This window comes from Struthio camelus, chromosome 17, assembly GCF_040807025.1.
Source record: "Struthio camelus isolate bStrCam1 chromosome 17, bStrCam1.hap1, whole genome shotgun sequence".
Taxonomy (NCBI): Eukaryota; Metazoa; Chordata; class Aves; order Struthioniformes; family Struthionidae; genus Struthio; species Struthio camelus.
The window spans coordinates 12,050,348-12,072,231 of NC_090958.1; the positions used below are offsets into that span (position 1 = coordinate 12,050,348).

General features: G+C 41.7%; 1 protein-coding gene across 42 annotated transcripts in view; it reads right to left on the bottom strand.

Annotated features, from left to right (window-relative positions):
* Positions 1–21,884, bottom strand: part of FBRSL1 (fibrosin like 1) — a 560,551-nt gene that overhangs the window by 175,552 nt on the left and 363,115 nt on the right. For 41 of the 42 annotated variants that reach the window (XM_068910781.1, XM_068910778.1, XM_068910761.1 and 38 more), the window contains one exon: positions 8,067–8,096. The exons of the other annotated variant lie outside the window; for it this stretch is intronic. In XM_068910781.1, coding sequence (XP_068766882.1) covers positions 8,067–8,096 — 30 coding nt within the window. The remainder of the gene's footprint in view (positions 1–8,066; positions 8,097–21,884) is intronic. 42 annotated transcript variants of the gene reach the window in all.

Here is a 21,884-nt window from a genome sequence, read left to right on the forward strand (position 1 = left end):
GAAAGGCTCAGCTGATTCAGGGTGTCACTACAAGCTCCCAACTGATCTCACAGACAAAAGCAGCAGCTGATAAGCAGCTGGTAAGTTACAACAGCAGTTGATAAATGTTAGGAGAATCACCTAGGCAAAAGAATACCCATTGCAATCATGATGCTTAAGGTAAAGGCTGAATTCCTAAGGAAGGTCAGGCAAATGTTACCTCTAGTCTTCACTACTGATCCAAATGTCACTGTTAATCTCAGCTCTTACATACGTGAAAAAGTCTTGTAATGAAAATTGGTTTGGATTTTATTTCATATTGGACCCAGAAATGGGAACTTTTGGAAAGCTACAAAACTCATCTGGAAGCTGATGATTTGGCCATCCTGGAGTTTTACCCTTTATGCATGCATAGGGCACACAGTGCTGCATGCTATGCTCTTCTGTATTACTCAACCCAATAAAACAATTTTGGAATATAGTTATTAGGAACTTTGTGAGCAAAATGAGCCCCAGTTCCGCAACTGCAGATATGGCAGTATACATCCTCCAAAACGTTCTCATCATCTTGGCATCCTTATGGTTAATTAAATCATTCCATTATAACGTGAATTTCTATCAGCTACTTCTCCATATTGTGCTGTCACTGGAATACCTGACCATCTTCCGAGGATTTACCACCATTATACAGGTAGCCCTTTGGATTTATGGTTATGTCACAATGAGATCTCCTAGTGTGGGCAGAGAGAGGTTCACGATCATTCTCTTTCTCATGTTGCCTACAAATGTCTTCACAAGGTCCCTGGTGTGGAGGAAGAAAATGCTTTTGGGTGGGGAACTGAAAGAGGGAGACATCAAACAATAAAAAACCCCCAGAGAGCTAGGGACATGCAGACTGTCAGTAGCAACACTGGTATTATCCTGTCTTGCTCAAGAGCTCTCCATAAGATCTCTTAAGTCCTTTTTATGTGAGTTAGTGATAGATTTTTGACAGCAAACTACAAGGTCGTTCTTATTGTTCACTTTGAAAAAGAACATTCTACATTTATAAGAATGAATATGAACACTACAGACTGTGATGAGTCAGCTGGTTATATACAGACTAACGTACTTAAAGTTTGAGTTACTGTTTGGATAAAGGAGAAAGAATACAGACAAAATCCCATTAGGAGGGAAAAACATTGGTGCTGAAGCTTTGAGTCCATTTTATTTTTTCAAATGCTTTCTTGGGTTAAATCGTGGGAAAATCAGGGTCAAGATGGGCCTTTATTGTTTTTTTTTTTTTACTGGGAGTTGCAGGCCTTCTTGTTGGGGAGGAGAACTAGGAGTGCTGTTTTCCCTCTGCAAGGGTTTATAGGTCCTAACTCAATTCCCCTAAGTCTCAGTGGGAAGCTTGCTATCTGCTCTGTGTACCCCGTAGGTGGGTGATGGGAGCCCAGGCCAATTCTCTTCCCCACCTGGAATTTCCCAAGGAGTGACTGAGTGAACTGAGTATGTATTGGGTTTTCAAGATGCTATTTTGCTGGTAAATCTGTTTGTGGAGAACTAACTGTAAAATAAATTAATTGAGCAGTGAATTTTTGTCTCCTGTGATAGCAACAACATAATGTTTGCCTGTTTATGGCACCCAAGTCTTCAAGGTTATTCTAAATGCAAGATTTTAATAATCTATACAAGCAGATCTGTTTTTAATAACAACTTGTGGCTCTTCTGTCAAATAGAGGCTTTCTTCAATTAAGAGAACTAACCACCTTTACCCAGTTATTATTCTATCAGAATCAGGTTTCCAGCTGGTTTTCACTTCACACTGCTGGGTTTTCTGTCTGCAAGGATAAAGCTTCAGAGAAATCACAGAGTCTGTGGATGTATATTTGCATGCACATACAAATATGCACACGTGGACATGCTTTACTGCTGCAAGTTGCTACGCCTCCAGCAGAGTCCAGGCACATGCTTCTACAACTGCGTTCCGCGTTGCTCTTCATAAGCAGGGCAGACTATGGTAAACGCATGACATAAATCAGACCTTGTCTGAAAACCCATCTGGGAAGTAACTGGCAAGTGAAGAGTCTTAGTTATTAGTCACAGTTGAAAACTGTCACAGATTGAAGTGTAATGCTAACAGAAGTGCAAATACTGCTATGTGAAAGCCCTAGGTTCAGGTTTGTGTTGAATGGTGTTCAGCAATTCAGTGTTGCTGCAAGCAGTAGGAATTGGGATTGCTGGGAAAGTATCAAGTGCTCATTCCGCAGAGAAATGCAAAATCTGATGATGGACAAAACGTTTGGCGGCCTTAGCTTAGGTAAGCATCATAAAAAACAAATGACTGGTTATCCAAAGGGGGAACTAAACTTCCAGTCTCACAGAAACAAGAGATTTATCAGGTGCAACCTGCTTCTTCAACTGCTAGAAAAAACGTGACAAGTTGTGGGGAAGGAGCGACCAGCAGCAAGTACTAACAAGTTACAGCCCCTGTGGGCTTCAAAGGAGTGGCTCTGAGGGGTCCTGGCATTATAGCTTATTCCAGCCCCAGGAGACGATGCCCTGAAGTTGCACTGGTGTACTGACACACGAAGCCGCACAGAGCAGGAGAGTGTCAAGATGCAATAAAACACACAGAAATGTGGACTGATGGAGGCTCTCTGGGAAGAGCTAGTACGCAGCGTAGCTTCTACTCACTCACCCACTATCTCATTTTGCCAGATCTCGCCTTCCTTGACTGCCAGCTACCTCTGACATAGCTCTCCCCCGCCCCGGCCTTCAGCAACTCTCTGCTCTGCTGCCTCTGTAACCACTCCTGTCATTCTGAGCAGTCTTCAGACTATCTTCCCCTAAGTTTTTAATTGGGTGACACGGGGCTTTAACTTATTTCTGGGTAATCTCATACAGAAACCCACGCACACATGCAGAGACAGTAACCACTTCTACTCTTAGATCTCTCTTCATGATCACACCGCTTTCTCCTGCTGCCTAAACTATGCTTTTTCTTGTGGGCTTGTAGCCACCTTTTCAAGGTCACCACAGCTAAAACAGAACTATTAATGAAACTCCCCAAATCTTCCACACAGTTTATTTTCCTCATTGCTTCCACCCCTCACTCAAATCTGTAGCTCTCAGCATTCTCTTTGACTCAGATCACTATCTAGATCTTAACATCCAACCTATGCTTAAGTCCTGTATATTCGTTTTCTACATAACATAGTGAGCATCCCCTGTTCAACCATAAAGCTAAAATTCTTGGCCAAGTTCTCACCACCTCACATTTCATTTACCATTTTAACCTTTCCTCTGGTTATGGCAGATATAACTGTGTCCTTGCACCCATGCAGAAAGCTGCAGCAAAGATTATCTTCCCAGTCTGGGGCTTTGTTCCCATCACATTTTCCCACTTCTAATACTGCAAACTATCAGTTTTGATAGTTTTGGCTTACTTCTACCCAGTATTTACACTCAGTATCAATGTCAACTCTTGTCTCTCACTGGCCAGAACTGATCAACTTTCAAATAAGCACCTCCCCACCTACTTTCCACCTTTCCACTGTGCTTTTCACTACAGAGAGTAACTTCCCACTTGCAGCCAAAAAGCCACTTGATTCTCCATCTTCAAAAGCCTCCTAAAATCTCCCCCTTGCCTCAAAACCTACAAAACAAAAGCTAGACAACAACAGGGCTGTGGACATACGCTGAAACGACGACGCTATTAGCACCGTGCCCCCCATTTATCTGAGTCCACTGGCTGTCTCTCATCTCATACTTAAGCTGTGAGCTGTCCTACATCCGTATGTCCCTGGCAGAGCAGGGACATGGCCCATGACTGAGCTATCACAGCCGGCACTACCGTCTTGCTCTTCTCCTTGCCTGTGTGATGCTGTAGGGTACCAGGCACCTATTGGGACTCAAAAATTAGCACAGTGAGCAACAGCACAGCAAGGCTGAATTCACATCACTGCAGAAAGAAAGGCCTAAGAGACCTACTGCGCTGCTGCGAAGAGCATGGTGAAAGCACTGTTCTGGCAACTTGACTTTAGCTTCCACCTTGGATATGGCTTTACTAGTCTTAAAGATTGCTTGCTGTCACTAAAAGATAAACACGAACCACATAAGAAATGTACGTAAATACTGATTCAACTTAGAAATGCAGTGTCATTTTTTATATATCTTACTTAGCACCACATTAAATGAAGGAATGCCTGATATCTAACCCCTGATTTGGAGAGCTCGCTTATATGCCAGGGCCAAGCAATTAAGCTGACAACCCACAATTTTGCACACAGCAGACAGAAGTCCAAGACTGAAAGAACGTGCACACTGAATTACTTTGAAAGAAAGAAGCAGGCTTTTTTTAATGCAATCTTGAACACTGTTATTAAAAAAAAGAGAACAACATTTTGGAGTAACGAGCAGAGATTACTCATTCCCTTGTTTTACACAAGTTGACTTTTGGCTTTCTGCAGAACACCATTTAACAGAGCACATTACCAAGCTGCTAGCCACTTTTCATAGTGATGCTAAAGCAGGTAAGAGACAATAAGTGGAACTGTTGATGGTTTATATTACTCTATTATGTTAATGTTCACTAAAGTATGCCATAAGCTCTCTCATTACATGTGTATAAACCAATTCTCTGTGGTGTTATTCCTGTGCTAAATGCTATAACTACATAAATCTTGAATTAATGGAGACTTTATAGTTCCTGAAAATGAAGGGTAATTGCTATCTGTTAATGCTGTTGTTGCTATTAAAGGAAGTATATATTTTCAGTAACAATGTTTATGGACCGTGAGCCTCACATCACAGCTACTGCAGAGTGTGGAGATAGCGTAATACGATTACCAGGCTAACTCCCTTTCTCTCCCCCCTCCCTCACAAAAAGCACAATATCACCTCCACAGTTTCAACAAACTACCAGGCAATTCTCCTAACAGTTGCAGAGTCCAAACCGATGGTGTCCTTCAATGAACACATTGTAGAAGAAGTGGGATTTGCATTTCCATCTCTGGGAATGCATGATTTGCTAAGTTTTTCGCTTGGTTAAATGGCTGGACAGCTCAGTTTATTAGTTTTGAGTATTTTGAACAGTTCTTCAAAAAGAGTGCGGTGACAGAATGATAGGTATGAGAAAGTATCATCCCACTTACTTCCTTTGAGATTTCAGCAGTGATGCAGAAATGAAAGGCTATACTTGGCCAGAGACAGCTCTCAGAAAGTAAAAGGGATGGACAAGTCCCCAGTCTTGAGCTCCTGTTTTCCGATTATTAAAAATAGCAGCGCACTGTTTGGAAATGTTCTCACAATCTGCTGTGAAACCGCACCTTGCACAAAAGTAATGACTCCTCAGTTCTGATATACCTTAGGTATGACTGACTATGCTCAATTACTTTCCTCCCCTGGAGTCCTGCCCAACGCTGCACAAAGGCAAAGGAAAAAAAAAAAAAGGAATCTGTTTATATTTTCAATGCAGTGAGGGTAAAGACTTAATTTTGCTTTAACGTGCATGTTTTAAAAACATTAGGAGCTCAATACCCCATACACCTATGAACTACATAAATAGTGGATAATTAGCTGCACGGCAGAGAGAGAAGTAGGAGGTGGAAAAATTTCAGTTTGGCTTCTAGCTCTATCACTGACTCAGTTTGTACTTGTATGTAACAACTTTTTTTTTGTTTTTCTCATGTGTTATATACAGACAATGGTGATCCGCTGTTTTATGACTAATGAAAAGTTGTTACGCAAATCAAAAGTACCTTATTAATTCCTGCCCTGCCCTTCATTAGTGCCAGTGCGTGTCGGTGTACCTGGAGAAAGCTGCTTCTTGCTGACCGAGCAGCAGAGCAGGACTGCACTGTAGCGCTGTGGAAAACAGCCGACCCATCATGTCATTAGGGAAGCCCCGTGTTGGGCTAGACAGTACGTCCAATACTCCATCTGACTGCAAAAGGCAGTGAGCATTATTAGAAGACACATTTTGCCAGCGCACGGAAGAGGGAAAACATACTCTTCAGTGTAATCCCTCAGGACATTCATGCCAATATTTTTATAGCTCCTTGTTGCATCAGCCAGGTTAGGCTTTAAGGCGAATATTGAACGAGCTTCCTGGAGAGTAACATGCCAGGTACTAACAGAGAGGCAGGTTCCTCTTGTGTTCCCCAGCTTGAAGGCAATGTTGCATTTACATTTTCCCCATGAAAGGTCTAAAGTCTCTTCACTTCAACCTCAGTGAGTTTATGTGCATGCATATGTGTCTTTGCTGACAGGAAAAGCATCTCTACTTAATTCTAGAGACCTATTTAATGGAACCAATGTCTAGTCTCATGCCTTTGCAGATCAGGCAAGAGATAGGAAGATGACAATCTTGTGCTGCTCTCCTTACGAAGGCAAGAAGCATTATTAATAAAGCGGAGTCACCTTAAGGAGAAGGAAGCTGGAAAATATGTGAGCTAGAAGGTCAAATTACAGTTACAGATATGTAAAGAAATACCATCCTAATGGTAAGGAACACTATTACAGTCTTTCATTTGCTGTAAAGGACAGTAAGTTACTAGCCAAACACAATGCAGCTTCCTCTGAAGGTAACCTCAGATCCCACATTCTGAAAGCTAATCAATGTTGTTCAGATTTCAATTTCTTCTCTACAAGGTGAAGTCAAACCTAATCTAACAAACGTCAGTCTCAGATGTAATGCTGCTAGCTGGGTCTACCAGTGTAATTTAGATAATCATTAATAGCATAGCTGTATAATAAAACTACATGTCACTTACAACTTCATCTGAGGTTTGACTGGCAGATCTTTAAACAGTTTTCTAAGTGATTGCTTTTACTTTCTTTGATTGGGCAGTCTAAGAAATGTTTTAACCCCATGGTATCTAAGCTTTCAGGGAACAGTTTTTCTCCCTCACTCCCCCTGCCATCAGCTCTGTTGCCTTGCAACCTGTGAGTAAGAAACATGAACTTGGGGGGTGATGGTGGTGGTGGAACGGAGTGGCTATACTCACATGCATATATATAAAAACAAATGTGCAGAGTATCCTTCATTCTCAACAGCTAAGATTTAAATGTTTCTCTTCTATCAAGCCTTCATCCTAAACACAGCTTTTGCCATATTCCAGGAATATTAGGTAGCTGATAGGATTTTTAAAAGAAAATGAAACATGCCTTAACGCTTCCCAAGGTCTAGCAACATTTTTTTAAAAAAAGACTTAACCAGAGGACGTTTTCATTGTACTCTCTTGAACTCAAAGTAACCTCCAATATATGGCTACAGCTAGGTGTGCTGTCAAGGAGATAGGGCTTTCTGAAGTCAGCCTTTACTTTTGTAATGCTGATCCAGTAGAAACCTGCGTGCTGTAGCTTCTCATGAATGAATGCAAGAGACTGGACAGCCAAAATATAATAAAAGTTTGATGAAGATCTAACCTGAGACTGCCAAGTTTGATCTGCCAGAACAGAAGTCAGTGAGGGATACTCAAGTCTGTTATAGATTTGATGCTCAAAAGCATGGTGCAACTGTTGCTGCTATGTAGCGGGATTTCTCTGGTTTCCTTGCAAAGGTGAAACAAGAAATCCCTATACAAAAACACATGACTACAACCTTTCAACAACCAACCTCGGTATCAAAAGGAAAGGTCAGAAAAATCACTGTGATAAATATGCATGCAACATGACAAAACACTCCTTGACAGTTAACATACTGCCTTTGAGGGTAGGCACTGGTTGTCCCATCTTCTAAACTGACTACAAAATTGACTTCTTCAAAGGTTACTATAAATAAAATATGGGCTCTCAGGAAGTTATCAGAGGAGACTTCCTCCAAAACAGAATGACAGCACTAACACTATGACTTGGGTCCTATCAAATGCTCACATATTAATCAAGAAGCCTATTATGTTCATGGGAGTTTCTCTTCTGTAAACATGGACTGGTGAAGAGCACAGACTACCTGATGCAACATTCTTTCATTCAAGTATAGATATTTTTAAATTTGACATCAAGGCTGGAGGAAAAATATTATTTTTAGATTCATTCTTATTTTGTCTATGAGGGAATTTCCACGCTAGTAAAGCACATGAAAGAAGAAAATTCAGTCTTACCTTATCGTCAATATCACTCTCGCTGTCACACTGTGGATTAGAGAGAAAAAAAGAAGGTTTTGTGAAACACCTTTATGTATACGGATCTCTTGCATCATCCGCTTAAATCCTTAGAATAGCGGTTTATTATGTTCTCGGTTCAATCAAACATACACTTTTGATGTTTGCATTAATGCCTTTTAAACTGCTAGCATAAACCAGCCAAAGACAATGTATCTCTTTTTATATGAAATATGGTGTACTCTTACTTGAATGAGGGAAAATGAACTTTAAACAAAAAAGACAATCAGCTATGCTTTATAATAACAACTGTTACATGAATAGCAAAACAAAAAACATGCCTTTTTATCCTCCCAAATTGCGGAATATATAGTAACAGTTTTGCATTGCTTCACCTTGATAAGTACTTTGTCATCTAACAAGGAAACTGTGAAACTGGCAATCAATTTCTAATTTAATGAGTGGTATCAAGAATAGTAATTAAAATACATCATAAATTCTGGTACATTTTTTAGTTTGAATGAGATCACGATCCCAGGAGGAAGTGTTTACTTAAAGAGCTTTAGAGTGAAGTCTTACAGCCTCTGAAAATAAAATGCTCTATTTTCCCAGCACAAGTGACAGAAAGATAACTTGAGCACTGAACGTTTCAGGACATACAAATCTCATTGGCTGGAGCTCAGAAAGATTTATAGTTGGGAACAAAAACAAATCTCTCTGTGCTCGTTATACAGACAGAAAATGGCTAGAGTTCTGCAGCTTTTGTGTCGGACTGGAGCGCTCTCTGTCAGCGGGCATTGCAGCCAGCATTTGACAGTGATGGTCCAGGTGGGTTTCCATAGTTGGTGGCTCCATATTGGGTTCCCTGCTTCGACAAGACAGGAATGGGCAGACCAACAACGACAACCTGCCAATGTGGAAATGGTCCACGAGAAGGCACATGCTTCTGTGCCATGCATGCAAAAGCAGGAGTGGGTCTGCTGGGCCATTTTGTCCAGCTCCTGCTCCACCTGGAGGGGAAGCAGGACTCTTTCCTATCATATCCTTTTATCCAAAAGTTATGAAGCAGAAAGTTCAGTGGTGACATTCTTAGCTTTCTGCAGTTTTTTGAAAGACTACGCAATCTCTTTTATTTAGCACATGAAATGATGAAATGACCCCAAACACTTAAAGAATCTTTTCAATTCTCCGAAACACATCACGCACACAAAGAGCAAAGATGCAGTGGAGAGATCTGCCATGACGGTTCTGCAGTTAAGATTGCTCAGTTCTCCAACTGAGTCCTTGTTTTCATTTAACTGTTTGCAGTGGAAAGGCTTGGTGTAAGGAATCTCGTTTTCTACAGTCTTGACTAAGCAGAACTCTCTTCTCTTTCAAAGATAAACCTTGTTTTATACTGCCCTTCCTGATCCACAAGATGTTTTTCACAGAGAAATCTAACTGTTTTAGTACGATGTGCAAAGATCTAATTGTACCTATAACCACTCTGGAGAAATAAGAACCTGAAGCAAAAAATGGAAGAAATCCCAGGAAGGCAGCGTGCTGCTTTGCAGGGGCTGGGGAGCTGCGGGCAGACAAGGCCTACTGGAACGACCAGCATTAATGACTGCAGATTGCCTTAAATCCTAGCCTACTACTTTGTGCATGGAAGGCAGGAACATCAGATAGCCATGGCTTTAGCAAATACTTTCCTGTAACCTGTATGTGTCTTTTTTTGAGATTATTTCCATCACTGAACTTCATGAGAATCCTCCTTCATTAGAGGAAACATGGTTTTACAAACCATGATATTCAGATCAAAATTAGCATTAGTCTTGATAAATCATCATTAGCAGCTATTTTCTGACTCCCCTCAACCCATGCTACATAATTGCACACAATTAAACTTCTCTCCTCTGGACTACTTGTCCATCACAACCCAGGCAGGCTGAAACAGGTTGTGCTGGACATGTGGGCTGCTCCAGTACCTGCTGCATTTGTGCTTGCTCCAAACAGTGCTGACAAAGCAATACATTTATTAAAAACAAGGGAGGGGGAAGATGCAGAAGGAAGATGCAGTCACAGCAGTACACTTCTTATTTACACACTCTTGAGAAACGTAGGATGACTCAAGAGAAGCCTTTCCTCTCCACCTGGGGGGCTGAGATCAAGTCAGGATCATGCAACTCCTGTTTGCGCCGGCTGCTCCTGGGCGAGTGCCCATATCCCCAAATTACCAGCATAACTGAGTAGGTCACGAAGATCAAATTATTTTGCTCTTTAAACCTGGTCTAGGCTATATCATAAGTTACCATTTTAATCACTGTACACACATATTTTAGAGGTAGACTATTTTGATGACATGATTCAAACTCTTGCACAGCTCAGGCTAAAGAGTTTCACATGGTGATATGTGCACCTGGCTCAATAATTTATGAGTGGGCTAAGGCTAACTTCCAGAAAGACACTATTCTCAGTGTAAAGGCTCTAAGGGATGGTGAAGTGACTCCATAGCTAACATGGCAGCAGCAGCAAGCTGTGTCACTTGCTCATAATACGTGTGCACTGCTGCCAACAATGGTGGAAATTCATAGAAAATGTACCTACTTTAAATAGGGCCCAACCAGTAGCCTACTTAAAACAGGTTTGAGACAAATCTGAAAATGAGCTGGGAAAGTTTGCACTGCTCTACAGCTTCTTAGATGTAGAACTTAAAATTTTTCAGGCTACCACGTAAGAACATTACAATCAAATTACACCTTTCTCTAAAATGGCATAAAAAGTACTTTCAAGTCTGTGTTGCTTAAAATCCTGTGCCTGGGCAATGTCAATACGAATGCAAAAGGCTTAAAAATGATATAAGTAAGAAAAAATCAAATAAATTAGGCTTAGAAATATATTGATTAGAAAACTTGTAAAACGATCTTTAAAACTCAGATGCTTTGGCCTATGAATCCTGGCAAGCTATTTAATAAAACTGCAGCACTGTAGGCCTTAATAAATTTAGCTCTCAGAAAAGCATTTGAAATTAAAAAATTTTGTGGGACCTTAATAACCATTATTATTTAAATATAACGTAATACTGGAGTTTCTCTCTCTCTCTCTCTAATGTTTTAATTCCAAAACTTGCCGCTATGCTTGTTACTGCATCGTGATATTTTGAAAAAAAGAAGGACAGCCTTTGACTGGCTTTTAAGAAAAGATTCTTGTTAAAAACAGATTTGGCCTCAAAAATTCATATGTCTATAATGCGTATAAAAATCCATTACTGATGGACTGCATTACTAAAAGGTGCAGGATTGCCTTATTTAGATGCCTAATTTTCCTTTGTACCAATATACAACTTTGTCTCACGGAGATAAGTGAAAGCTGTAAAAAGCAAGTGAGCCATCAAATCCACATGCTAAATAAACAGACATACAAATGAAGCAAATATCTGCTCTCTGAGGATAATTTTCCCCATTCAGGATCCGAAAATACTCTATAATTAATTGTTTTTAAAATGAAAAGGACAGCAAAGAATTTTGCCTCATTTTAGTTTACATCTTTCTTAGTTTAATCACCAATGCTGCAATCGTGCAATTCAGGAAGCCAGTGGGCCCTACGGACCGTAAGGACGCAGCTCCACATGCAAATACGGCTCAGTGCAGACAGGGAGCCCATCCCTGCAGTTGTGATTGCAAGATGTGTGCTTTAAAACCTGTAGTTTGGACAGCAAGGTGCACGACATCTTGTTTGGTCTTAATATGAAATACTTTTCCTCTCCTACCTCTTCCAGCCTGGAAGACTTAAATACCTGGAAATACTTAAATACACAAACAGTATACGGTATCTACGGTACCTAGAAAATCAGCCACAGCGATTCCTATAGCATGGCTCTTAATTCAGCAAAATACCACATCTTAACCTTCATAAGAATGAAGTCTTAAACTGAACGAAAGCTACTGAGGGGTCCACATGATGAGAGAACATAGGGGAAAAAGTAACACGCCATCATTTATCCAGCGTGGACTTGTGCTTAACATACGATGCCCTGCAAAAAGGAGAGCTTGAAGCAAACTCATCGCTACCCACTTGCATTAATCTCCTAATGCCTCCTAAAGAGAACAAACAGTCAGCTTCGGTGAAGAAAACCAAGCTTCAGCATTCATTCAGGTTTGCTTTTTTTTTTTTTAATTTAAAGAAACGCGCTCCCACATACGCATAAGGAAAGAGGAACTCTCAGGCTGCTGAACACGTGCGAGTGCCACAGAAATGACTACAGCAAAACCAAACCTTGCAGAGAGACGCGAAAACCAGAACCACCGCTGAACCCTGCTCTTCGGGAGGTAAAAACGCAAGGAGCTTTCAATGGGCCAGTTCAGTTTCTGTGGTAACAGGCTTAAGCATTTTTACACCCTCTTTCCTCCAGCCTCCTCTTCTCCATCTCCCTCAGCTATGGAGCAAAGGCCTCGGGTCAAAAAAAGGCAAACCGAAGCTGATGTTTTCTATGGTGAGGAAGTTTAAAAGAGTAACAAAGTAATAGGGAAACTCTCCTCGACCCAAGGATTTCCAGCCAGGCAAGCTGTTTTGGGCTGCGGAGCGGGAGCGATTCCTCCTTCCCGCAGGAATGCCGCCTCGGCCCCCCAGCTTCGCCTCCCACGCCGCTGCCCTTGTCCCCTGCACAAAAGCCCTTGTCAAAATAAAAACTTAAAGAAAATGCAGAGAATGGCAACTGTTGACAGCTATGGGGGCTCATTGAAAGACAAAAGCTTCAATTACCTGGATTTTTCTAAAGGCCTGTTAACACTCCTGGCCTATCAGCAAAACTGTAAACAGCCATTGTGCTGGGTTCATAAAGGCTTGTAAAAGGATTATTCACCGAGTTGTGCCAATTGCCTCTCAATTCCACCAAGAATGTTTGCAAAGTGGACCCCTAATTGTGCGGCATTTTGGAAACAATTTCTTGCAGCGACAGATTCAAGTCAGAAAAACCCTCCTGTGGGGCAAAGTTAAGTAAAAACAATATAGAGTTCAGGCAGAATTGGTTCTGTCCACCACAAACAGGCCCTACTCTATCTTTCCCCCTCCCTCCCTCTCACCCCTTCTGCCCCAACAAAGGCTGATGCAAATTTTGCAGGAAGAGCCAGAGCCAGAGGAGCAGGCGGACGCGGGCACTTCACCAAGAAAGCCCTATGCCAAGATGACTCTGCGAAAGCAGCTTTGTTCGACTGGGCAGGAGGGCAAAACCTGGATGCTGCAGTGATTGAAGCAGAAAGAACAATTGCTGTTTTTCTAACCTCCAAGTAAGCAATTGCAGAATCCCCACTCACATCACCATCCTCTCTCCTACCTAATTCCCACCGTTGTGCCTCCAAGACCTGAGGAAACAGAGACAGAGGTGTGTATGTTAATAAATAGCCAAATATTTTTATATATATACACACATGTATATGTATAGCTCAGGCCTTCCGGCTTCTTTTTTCTGTAGCTGAGGTGGAGGTTCGTATTTCGAGATCCCCCTCCATCATGACTTTCCCACTGCTGGCCAAGGAGTCATGGTGCACTCCAGTATCTGGCTTGCACAAATCATCTCAGCTTGGGAAAAAAGAGAGGGAGTTGTGGCTATTGTAAAACATAGGTAAGTGCATATTTGGAGAAAGCCCTTCTTTTATTGCAGAAACATAGATGCCACTAGCGGCACACTGATCTGCAGTGCATTAAAACAAACCTGTAACCTCTCCCTCATCCCAAACAAGCTTACGTTGAAACAGGGCAAACGTGAGCTTTTCCTGCTGTGGTTCACATGATGTATAAGCATAAATCAAATCACTCCAAATAACATCGAGTTAGACAGCTAGAGATTTGTAGCACAGCAAATAAGGGCAGGTCTCCACCATAAAGGTTTTCTGGTAGACCTATGGCCAGACGTGTTCAATAATGTGATCACTGGCTCTACCCCACAGTCCACACAATTAGCACAGTTAGAATGTTTCTGCCATTTATTTTTCTGACTGTAGGAGGGGAGCAGGCCTGGAATAAGCTTATGCACAGCTTTATCCAAATAAGCCACATCTACAGAAGACGCATTGAGGCTATATGTTTTGGGACATCTATATTGGCACAGCACTCTTCGCAAAGGCAAAAAATGAAAGAAGTGGTAGAGTCTGGAGTAGAAGTGTTTGTATGTGATTCTGAATATTGCTCTCTGGTGAGTTCATGAACCATGAAAATACCCTTTGATTCTTCTTGTTTGCTCCTCAAAGTGTTTTAACTTCCAGACCACCAAGTTTTTCTTCATGTAATAACAGTGCTACACCTATTAACGTGAAATCACATTCTCACATAACTGTCTCACACCTGGAACCAGAGCTCTAAGAAAAAAAAACAAAAAACAAAAACAACCTAAGCCTTGCAAGAATTGCAACAAGGTGGGCAACGCTTCAGTGTTAGGCCATCAGTTAGGTACAGAGAAACACTCCTTTATTGGAAACAAGGTCACATCCTCCAAGCATTTGAGAACTGCACAGAATTCACCTTATCATAGTCACGTAAATTCACTACCTCCTACTCCATCCAAGCACTACTGTTTATTATTTAGGTCGTGCCTCCAGAGCCTCAAGGCCAGGGCTCTATCATGCCAGACACCGCACCTCCTATAAGACACCACACCTCCTATAAGTTGCAAGTTCCTGTCCAAACAGCTTACAGAAAGGGCTCTTTTCCTTTATATGTAAACACACATACCTACACCTATTATTTATACCATGCTTAAGAAGAGGGTGATAGACATCTAAGCTGGCTGTGTGAAAAAAGGGAGTCCAGCCCTGAGGGACATACAATGTAAGCAGTCTACCTGCAAACAAAATTGCATGGGGAGGTATAAGGCAGAAGGAAGAAGAGCAATTCAAAATATTAAATATACAGTCTATAATATTACGGTGCAAGCTGGCATGGTAGGAATACCTATGTAGCAAGTTCCACAAGGTATATGAAGGGCGTAGATACCTTCAAAACTTACACATCCACTGCCAACAGTCCTAGAGGATGGCCACGTTCCTGCTTGCTTATTATTTCCAACCATATTTAGTTACCTTATTTTCTTTTAATAGCGAGGCTCTGGGAGAAGCATTGGGCTTCAAACCCAGCTTGTTAACGTTTCTTTTCAACGCAGAAGTAAAATCCAGTGTATTTTCACGAGCCCTGGGCTCACCCCAGCCGCGGCGCACGCTCCTCCAGCGGTGTGGGCAACGCTGGCGGCAGCGGAGCGCGTGCGCGCCCGCGCACACGGCGGGGACGGCGCTGCTTCCTCGTGAGTCTGGCATCAGATTCATGTCTGCAGGGGCTTGCTTAAGATGATAGGAAGAGAGAGTTTTATCAGGAGCCAGACTGACAGAAAAGCCTGCTAATGGGACTTGAGGCATACACAGGAAAGAAAGTGCCAAAACATTAAGCTACCGCCAAGTGTCAGAGGGCCACTGATTTATTGCAGCAATTTTGCCACCGTGTCCTTTATAAGGTCCCACAAGCCCTTCCTCCTGGCAAGAAGCTGCGAGCCGCCGCGGCTCGGGGAGAAGTTGAGCTCCAGAGCACGGAAAGTGTCCAGGCGCGAGGCGGGGGCCGGGGGGAGGACGACGGAAATCGAATGTTGACTTGAACTTGCCCCAGGCAGGAGAGCGTCCTCTGAGCTCCGCTGCCTCCTTGACAGCTTGATGAAATGAGGCAGGGCCTCCCTATGGCTACACCAGCTCGGGCTTCCAAGTGCTGCGGGAGAGCTGCAAGAAACAGATTGAGCCTCGGGGCAGCGATTTTATTTTTTTTTTCCCTCTCTTTCCCTTTCTCTCCTCAGCATTTGGCTGGGGGAAGGGGGAGGTTGTGAGCGCTGCAGATGTAGAGGCTGAGCCTTTGTCTGCGCAGGGGGAGGGAGAAGAGCAGCACGAGAGCATGAGCTGTGGCAGCCACGAATAGCCCTGAGCGCGATAACTAATTTTGAGGGGCAGCGATGCATTGTAGGGGCTATGTGCTGCTTGGTCTGAGGGGGCCCCTGTTGCGAAGCACCAATCAAGAGGACATTTTGTTAAGTGACCAACAGCTGTCATCTGCAAGCCTTGGGTAGGCAAGGAGGGAGGGAAAGAAGGAAAAAAAAAAAAGGAGGGGAGGGCAAAAAAAAGAGCATTTGTCCCTTGGAGGCAGAGTGCATTAATCCACCAATCTGCCACAGCTTTAACTCTAACAGTGCTCGGTGCCTCCCAAAGAGGCGAACTCGACTCCTCGCCCGCCCCGCACGCCGGATTGCCCTCGCCTGGCTGCAGCCCGCCAGACACCGGGAGCCTCCTTACCTCCGTGGGTCGAGGCACCAACGCTAAAAATACTGTTTAAGTCTCTTTTCATTCCATAAAATTGAGTTGAGCTGCTGCAGCTTAGGGTCAGTCCCTCAAGGACTGTGTTTTTTCCCCCTTCCCTTTTCCTTAGCACTCATAAATTAATCAGGAAGACCCTGACTAAGTCATTTCATGCTGTACAACATAAAAGAAAGTCCCCTGATGATCCATGCAAGGATCTATTAAAAGTGTGTGTGTGGGGGGGGGAAGGGCTAAGAAAGAGGGAGAGGAGGGAAGGGGGGAAAGGAAAAAATCTCAACCTTTTTGATTTTTCAGGATAAAAGCTGGAGGACTTTGTTACAAATTCTAGCCAACATCAAAACACCTTAAATAATTCAAAGAACATGTTAAAGGGAAGAAACTGAATGTTGCTCTGATGTTCAGTTGATGCAACGCAGAATATTACCCAAAACAGCACAGCCTGTTAAGGGAGACAGCAGCCTTGAGCATTTCAGTTCTTTAGAAAAATGTCAGAACCTGTAAAAATCATAATTTCCAGCAACCTTTTTTTTTTTTTTTTGCATGATATAAACTCAGCGAGACTGAAATGTAGGTTTCTGACAAGCTGTTAACAAGACAACTTTAGAAATCTGTCTGGAGCTCTCAGGGAGATGGGCTGCCATTTCACTGCTTCGAAGAAGTTCATGACATGACAAGCAAAAATCAGGGAACAGAGACCTAAAAACCACGGCGTAATTTTCATTTGCTTCTGTCGTGAAAGAATTCAAGCAGAAATATTAGAAGGCTGCACAACTAAAAAAGCCAGCAACTGGAAAATCATTGCTGTGGTTTGACAAGCACATCTTTTATGCTGAAAACAGTTCCTTTATTATTACACCTATATACAAGAAAGCACTTTTGGAAAAGAAGGGATAATCACAAATTATTTCTTGAGATCTAAAAAGTAAGATTTACAGCTGCCTCCTTTCAAAGCAGGTCTCTCCTAGTTCATGGAAGAGAGTAACCATCTTGGAAAAAAAAAATATAAGAACCACCCAGTAGCTCTAATTTTCCTATGAAGATCCCACCCAACCCCCTAGGGGGAAAGGTAGGGCTGCCTTTTCCTAATGTGACCTTCTACTGTAGTCTACATAGAAGCAAGCTGCTATATGACTGCTTAATAAAAACACATTGATTAAAAATAAAAAGATCAGCTTCCAATGCCATCCACATTGCAATACTCGTATCACACTCAAGAGAGGTTTTCTAGCTGTTTTACCATGTTTACCTCCTATTTCAGGCCTTAATACACAAGTATAAAGACTTTCCATAATTACTAGAGGATTTAATGATGTCTTTTCCATTAATCTATTCCATGGTTTAAAAAAGTAGAAATATTAGTTTTTATATCTCTATATGTAATCTAGATCTCTCTCTGTTTGGACTCGTTCTAACTATTTAATGGTAGGTTGATACGGCTGCCTTGAAGTCAATTCACGGATACTGTAATAGTGTAATGATACTCATTATATCCATAGTTACAGTATTTTGGTACCCTTGCAATGGACGCTTTAAGAAACCCAAAGAAAGATAGCTGCATACATACAACTCGATGGCTAATTTCGCTTATGCTGGCCAAGAAAGAGAGAGCTCAGATGATGCAAGAGGCCATTTTCATGTGCAATGCCTGTGATTATACCAAGGGGTAATGCAAACTAAGGGCTGAATTTAGCACAGCATTTGCAAGGGCCGAGCAAATAATGAACTGAAGCTTTTTCACCCCGTTCCTGTTTCGATTCATCTCCACACAGCCCTGGCAGCGTGATGCTACAGCCGTGCTTGGTAATTTTAAGGACGGTGCGCAAAGCTGAACAGCTGACGCTGTGTTTCACCCATTTCCAAAATGGAAGAAACGCTGACAAGGGAAGAGGGGCAGTTTGCCCCTCTTGTGAAGCGCTGACAAGTCCTTTCCCTTCTCCACTCATGACGGCATTGCTCGGCCCGTCACTCGTCTTCCCTTCATCAGGCAGACACTCCGGGACACATGACAGTTTCAGGGTGGTGTTTGCTAAGCAACTAGAGACCCTTTCTTTCCTATGGCGTTGAGCTGTGGCTGCTTGCAAGAGACACCTGGCCCTGCTGCCCCCGTCACCCCAGCCTGGAGCTACCTAATGCTGTGGTGGCTTTGGCTCCTTGTGGTCTCTGGGGAGGAGCAGAGATGGCAGAGAAGTCACTGAGCAGCTCCGCTTCTGTTTGGCACAAGGATGCTGCGATGGGAGATGTCCAGCAGAAGAGAAAAGGCTTAAAGCTGTTATTTACAACTATGAGAGGCTGCTGCAGTTTCCGAGGGGGTTATAAGCCTTCTTTAAAATTAAGGAGGAGTTTGGGACTTAATATAGATATAGCCGAAGCTACTTTAACCATAATGATCAGTCTAGTAATTTCCCACTTATTATAAACATCAGTTTTCTCCTTTTGTTTGGGCTACAAATCTAGTCCATTTACATGCCACGTCCATGTCATGATGGAGTCACCAAAAAGTACTTGGCCACTACAAAATAACAGGGCTTGTTGAAGTATCCCTGCGCTAATGGAAAACATTTAGTTACTCTCAGCTCTCTGGCTCCATGGGATGCAACTGTTTGGAAATTTCATTTACATATTTATTTAGTGGAGAACATGCATGGCTGTCTTCCCTTAGTGCAGAACCATTCTTAGCTGGCGAGAAGCTGGTAGAGGAAATTTCGGCATGGAATTCAGTAGAAAAAGCACTTCTTAATACCTTAGTACCGTGCTTAATAAAAGTGACCTTCCAGAATGAGGGTGATGGATTTCTGGTTAGGGAACTTGCATGATTTGTTATGGCTGATTGATGTGAATGGTTATGCCATTTCATTTAAATATTTCATTTATATATATATATATATGTGAGTGTGTGTGTGTGTGTGTGCGTGTGTGCATATATCTTATCTATCTATATCTATCTATATCTTTTATCTCTTACTCATGCTGTCAACTTACTTCTTTTGCAAGGTATCACTTTTTCCTGTAAGTCCAAGTGGTGTAGCAAGAAAAGAAAAGAACAAGCTACGCGTGAAGACCTCCACCTGATGACTCCAAGGTTTTCCCCAAAAATATACCACAGATTTTTCCATTCAAATGCAAGCTGGCCACCCAAAATTTCAAATAGGAACTCTCAGAGGTAGGGACTAATCACAAAAGTGGAACCAACATTATTTAGGTACAAATAAAGATCTCTGTCTTGTCTTCTAATCATTTATTCTGGATCAAGTAGGATGGAGGGGAGGGTTGAAGCCAATTTGAATTCAGCTATGATGAATTGAAGGTTACAAGTTATACGTCTTAAAACCCACTGCTATGACGCTACATGTACTATATTATTGCTAGCACACTACTCAATTAGGAATTCAGGCCTGGAAAATAATCTAAAGCACCTGCAGTGTTCTCAACGTACCTTAAACCAGTAAAATGAAATAAATTTCATTTTTATTTGAATGAATATAGGAAGCTTATACGAATCAGAGATGCTTTGTTTTGTTAAAGGTCTTCAGTCACTAAGAAGGGTAGTCCCTGCTGTTGTCAGGGACAAGATTTACAATACTTATATATAATTAATCTAATAATCAACATTATTTAATTCCACTGCTATTTAAATCATAGCAGGGTTTATGTTGCTGTGGCTAAAAATTATAAACCTTACAATAATTACCGTTATTTGCATTATTGATCATTAGCACTCAAATCTGGTAAATGATTTAGCACAAGTGAGACATCTATAAAAGACCTATTCCCCCAAGGCAGCTCTCAGAGCACGTGCCTCAAGACTTCAACAGTTGCTTTTAAAAGAAATCTTGAAGGATGGACACCCTGCTTGCCAACAGGTAAGCTACTCCGGAAAAAAGAAATTCACTAAGACAGAAATAAAAAAGACAACAGAAAATCTCCAGCGGTAGCCATTAACGGGAATACCACACAAACTAAATCTTTTTTTTCCTCTGGTTCCATTCAGATCTTAAAAACACTGGAGTAGCTAAGTCTTAGGAGTGAAGGACAACCATTGCCTGGAGTACACATTTGGGTGTCTTCAACATAATCTAAGTAATAGAGCAGAGGTTGCAAGCTACTTTGATTAGAGAATAATCCAGTGGGTTATTTACTTTCACAGAATCAAAATTATGCCATGACAAAGCTAAAAATAAAAGTTTCAAGGTCTATGCCATTACATGGAAAATCACTCTTTGAACCACTGAATGACAAACCTTCAGATGTTAAGCCTTTCTTCCTTTATTTATTTATTTATTTTTTTAACATTTACTATTTCAGGTGAAATCGTAAAGACTCCCCATTACCTTAGTACATCTGCTTCTCTCTTCCTTACTCATTTGTTCTCATCAGTCTTCCAATGGTCAATGACTGATGCAAATGTAATGATTTACAGAATGATTTACCTCAGTACTCTGCTTTCAGCCTGCAGAGGCGGTTTGAGCTGCACAAACCTCAAAGATCTGGACAAGACTGGTGGTACAATTCCAAAAACTCCAATGCAAGTAGGAAATCCTCCTTAGCTGAACAGCGCTGAAACTTTCAGATGGGGCTCCATTTATTCTTTCTCTTGTCATTACAAATTTTTTTAATATATATTTTTCTTCCAGGACAAATGTGGAGACACTCAACTGTGTGGATAGACGTCATTCATGAAAAGAAGCTTCACCACCTTAATGCCTTTCCTCAGTAGCGACAGCTCTCTCTATGGCTAATCCATAACGAATGATTGGAGAATAAAAGAAAGTGGAAACATCTCAACAGGAGGGGAAGTAACAGAAAAAGCATAGAAGACTGAAGAGCAAGAACAGAAAAACAACTTCCTGCACTGTGGACTAGCAATGAGAGGGGACTAAAAACCCAGTCTGTTTGGGTATGGACTCTCTCTCCTTTAATTGGTACCCAGTGTCATTAGCTCAATGATAAAACTGCTCATAGTTAGGACAAACTGTACATTTTTGTCATGGAGTCAAGAGTACATTCAATTGCATAAACTTTTCATGTTTCAGAAGGTCATTTTAAATGAAGCCAAACATGAAATCTGTTTGAAAAACTGGAAAAATGCCTTGACCGTGTTCTTTAACTCCTCTCAGTTTGTGCATATTGGCACTATTAGTAAGATGGGTCTTCCTGCCTCTGCTCCAAAGGGAAGTATAGCACAACCCACAGTCAATTTTTTTTATCTGCTGTGATTTTTGACATATCAAGCAGTGATACCCTGACAAATACATATGCTTGAAATAATGGTTTGCAGCCACATACAGCAATAAAATGCATAAATAGCAACTCATGATAATGACATTATTAATGTGTGCCACTATTGTACATATAATAACAAGAGGGGTCTTCATGGACTACAGAGTAATTAGGTGCCTTTAAATTTGCTGTAATGCCTTTTCATAGAGCTAGAGTGTGGGAAGCTTCTTCTCAGCGTTTATGGAAAGTATTTGTACAGATAACTAAAAGCTCAGGAGCT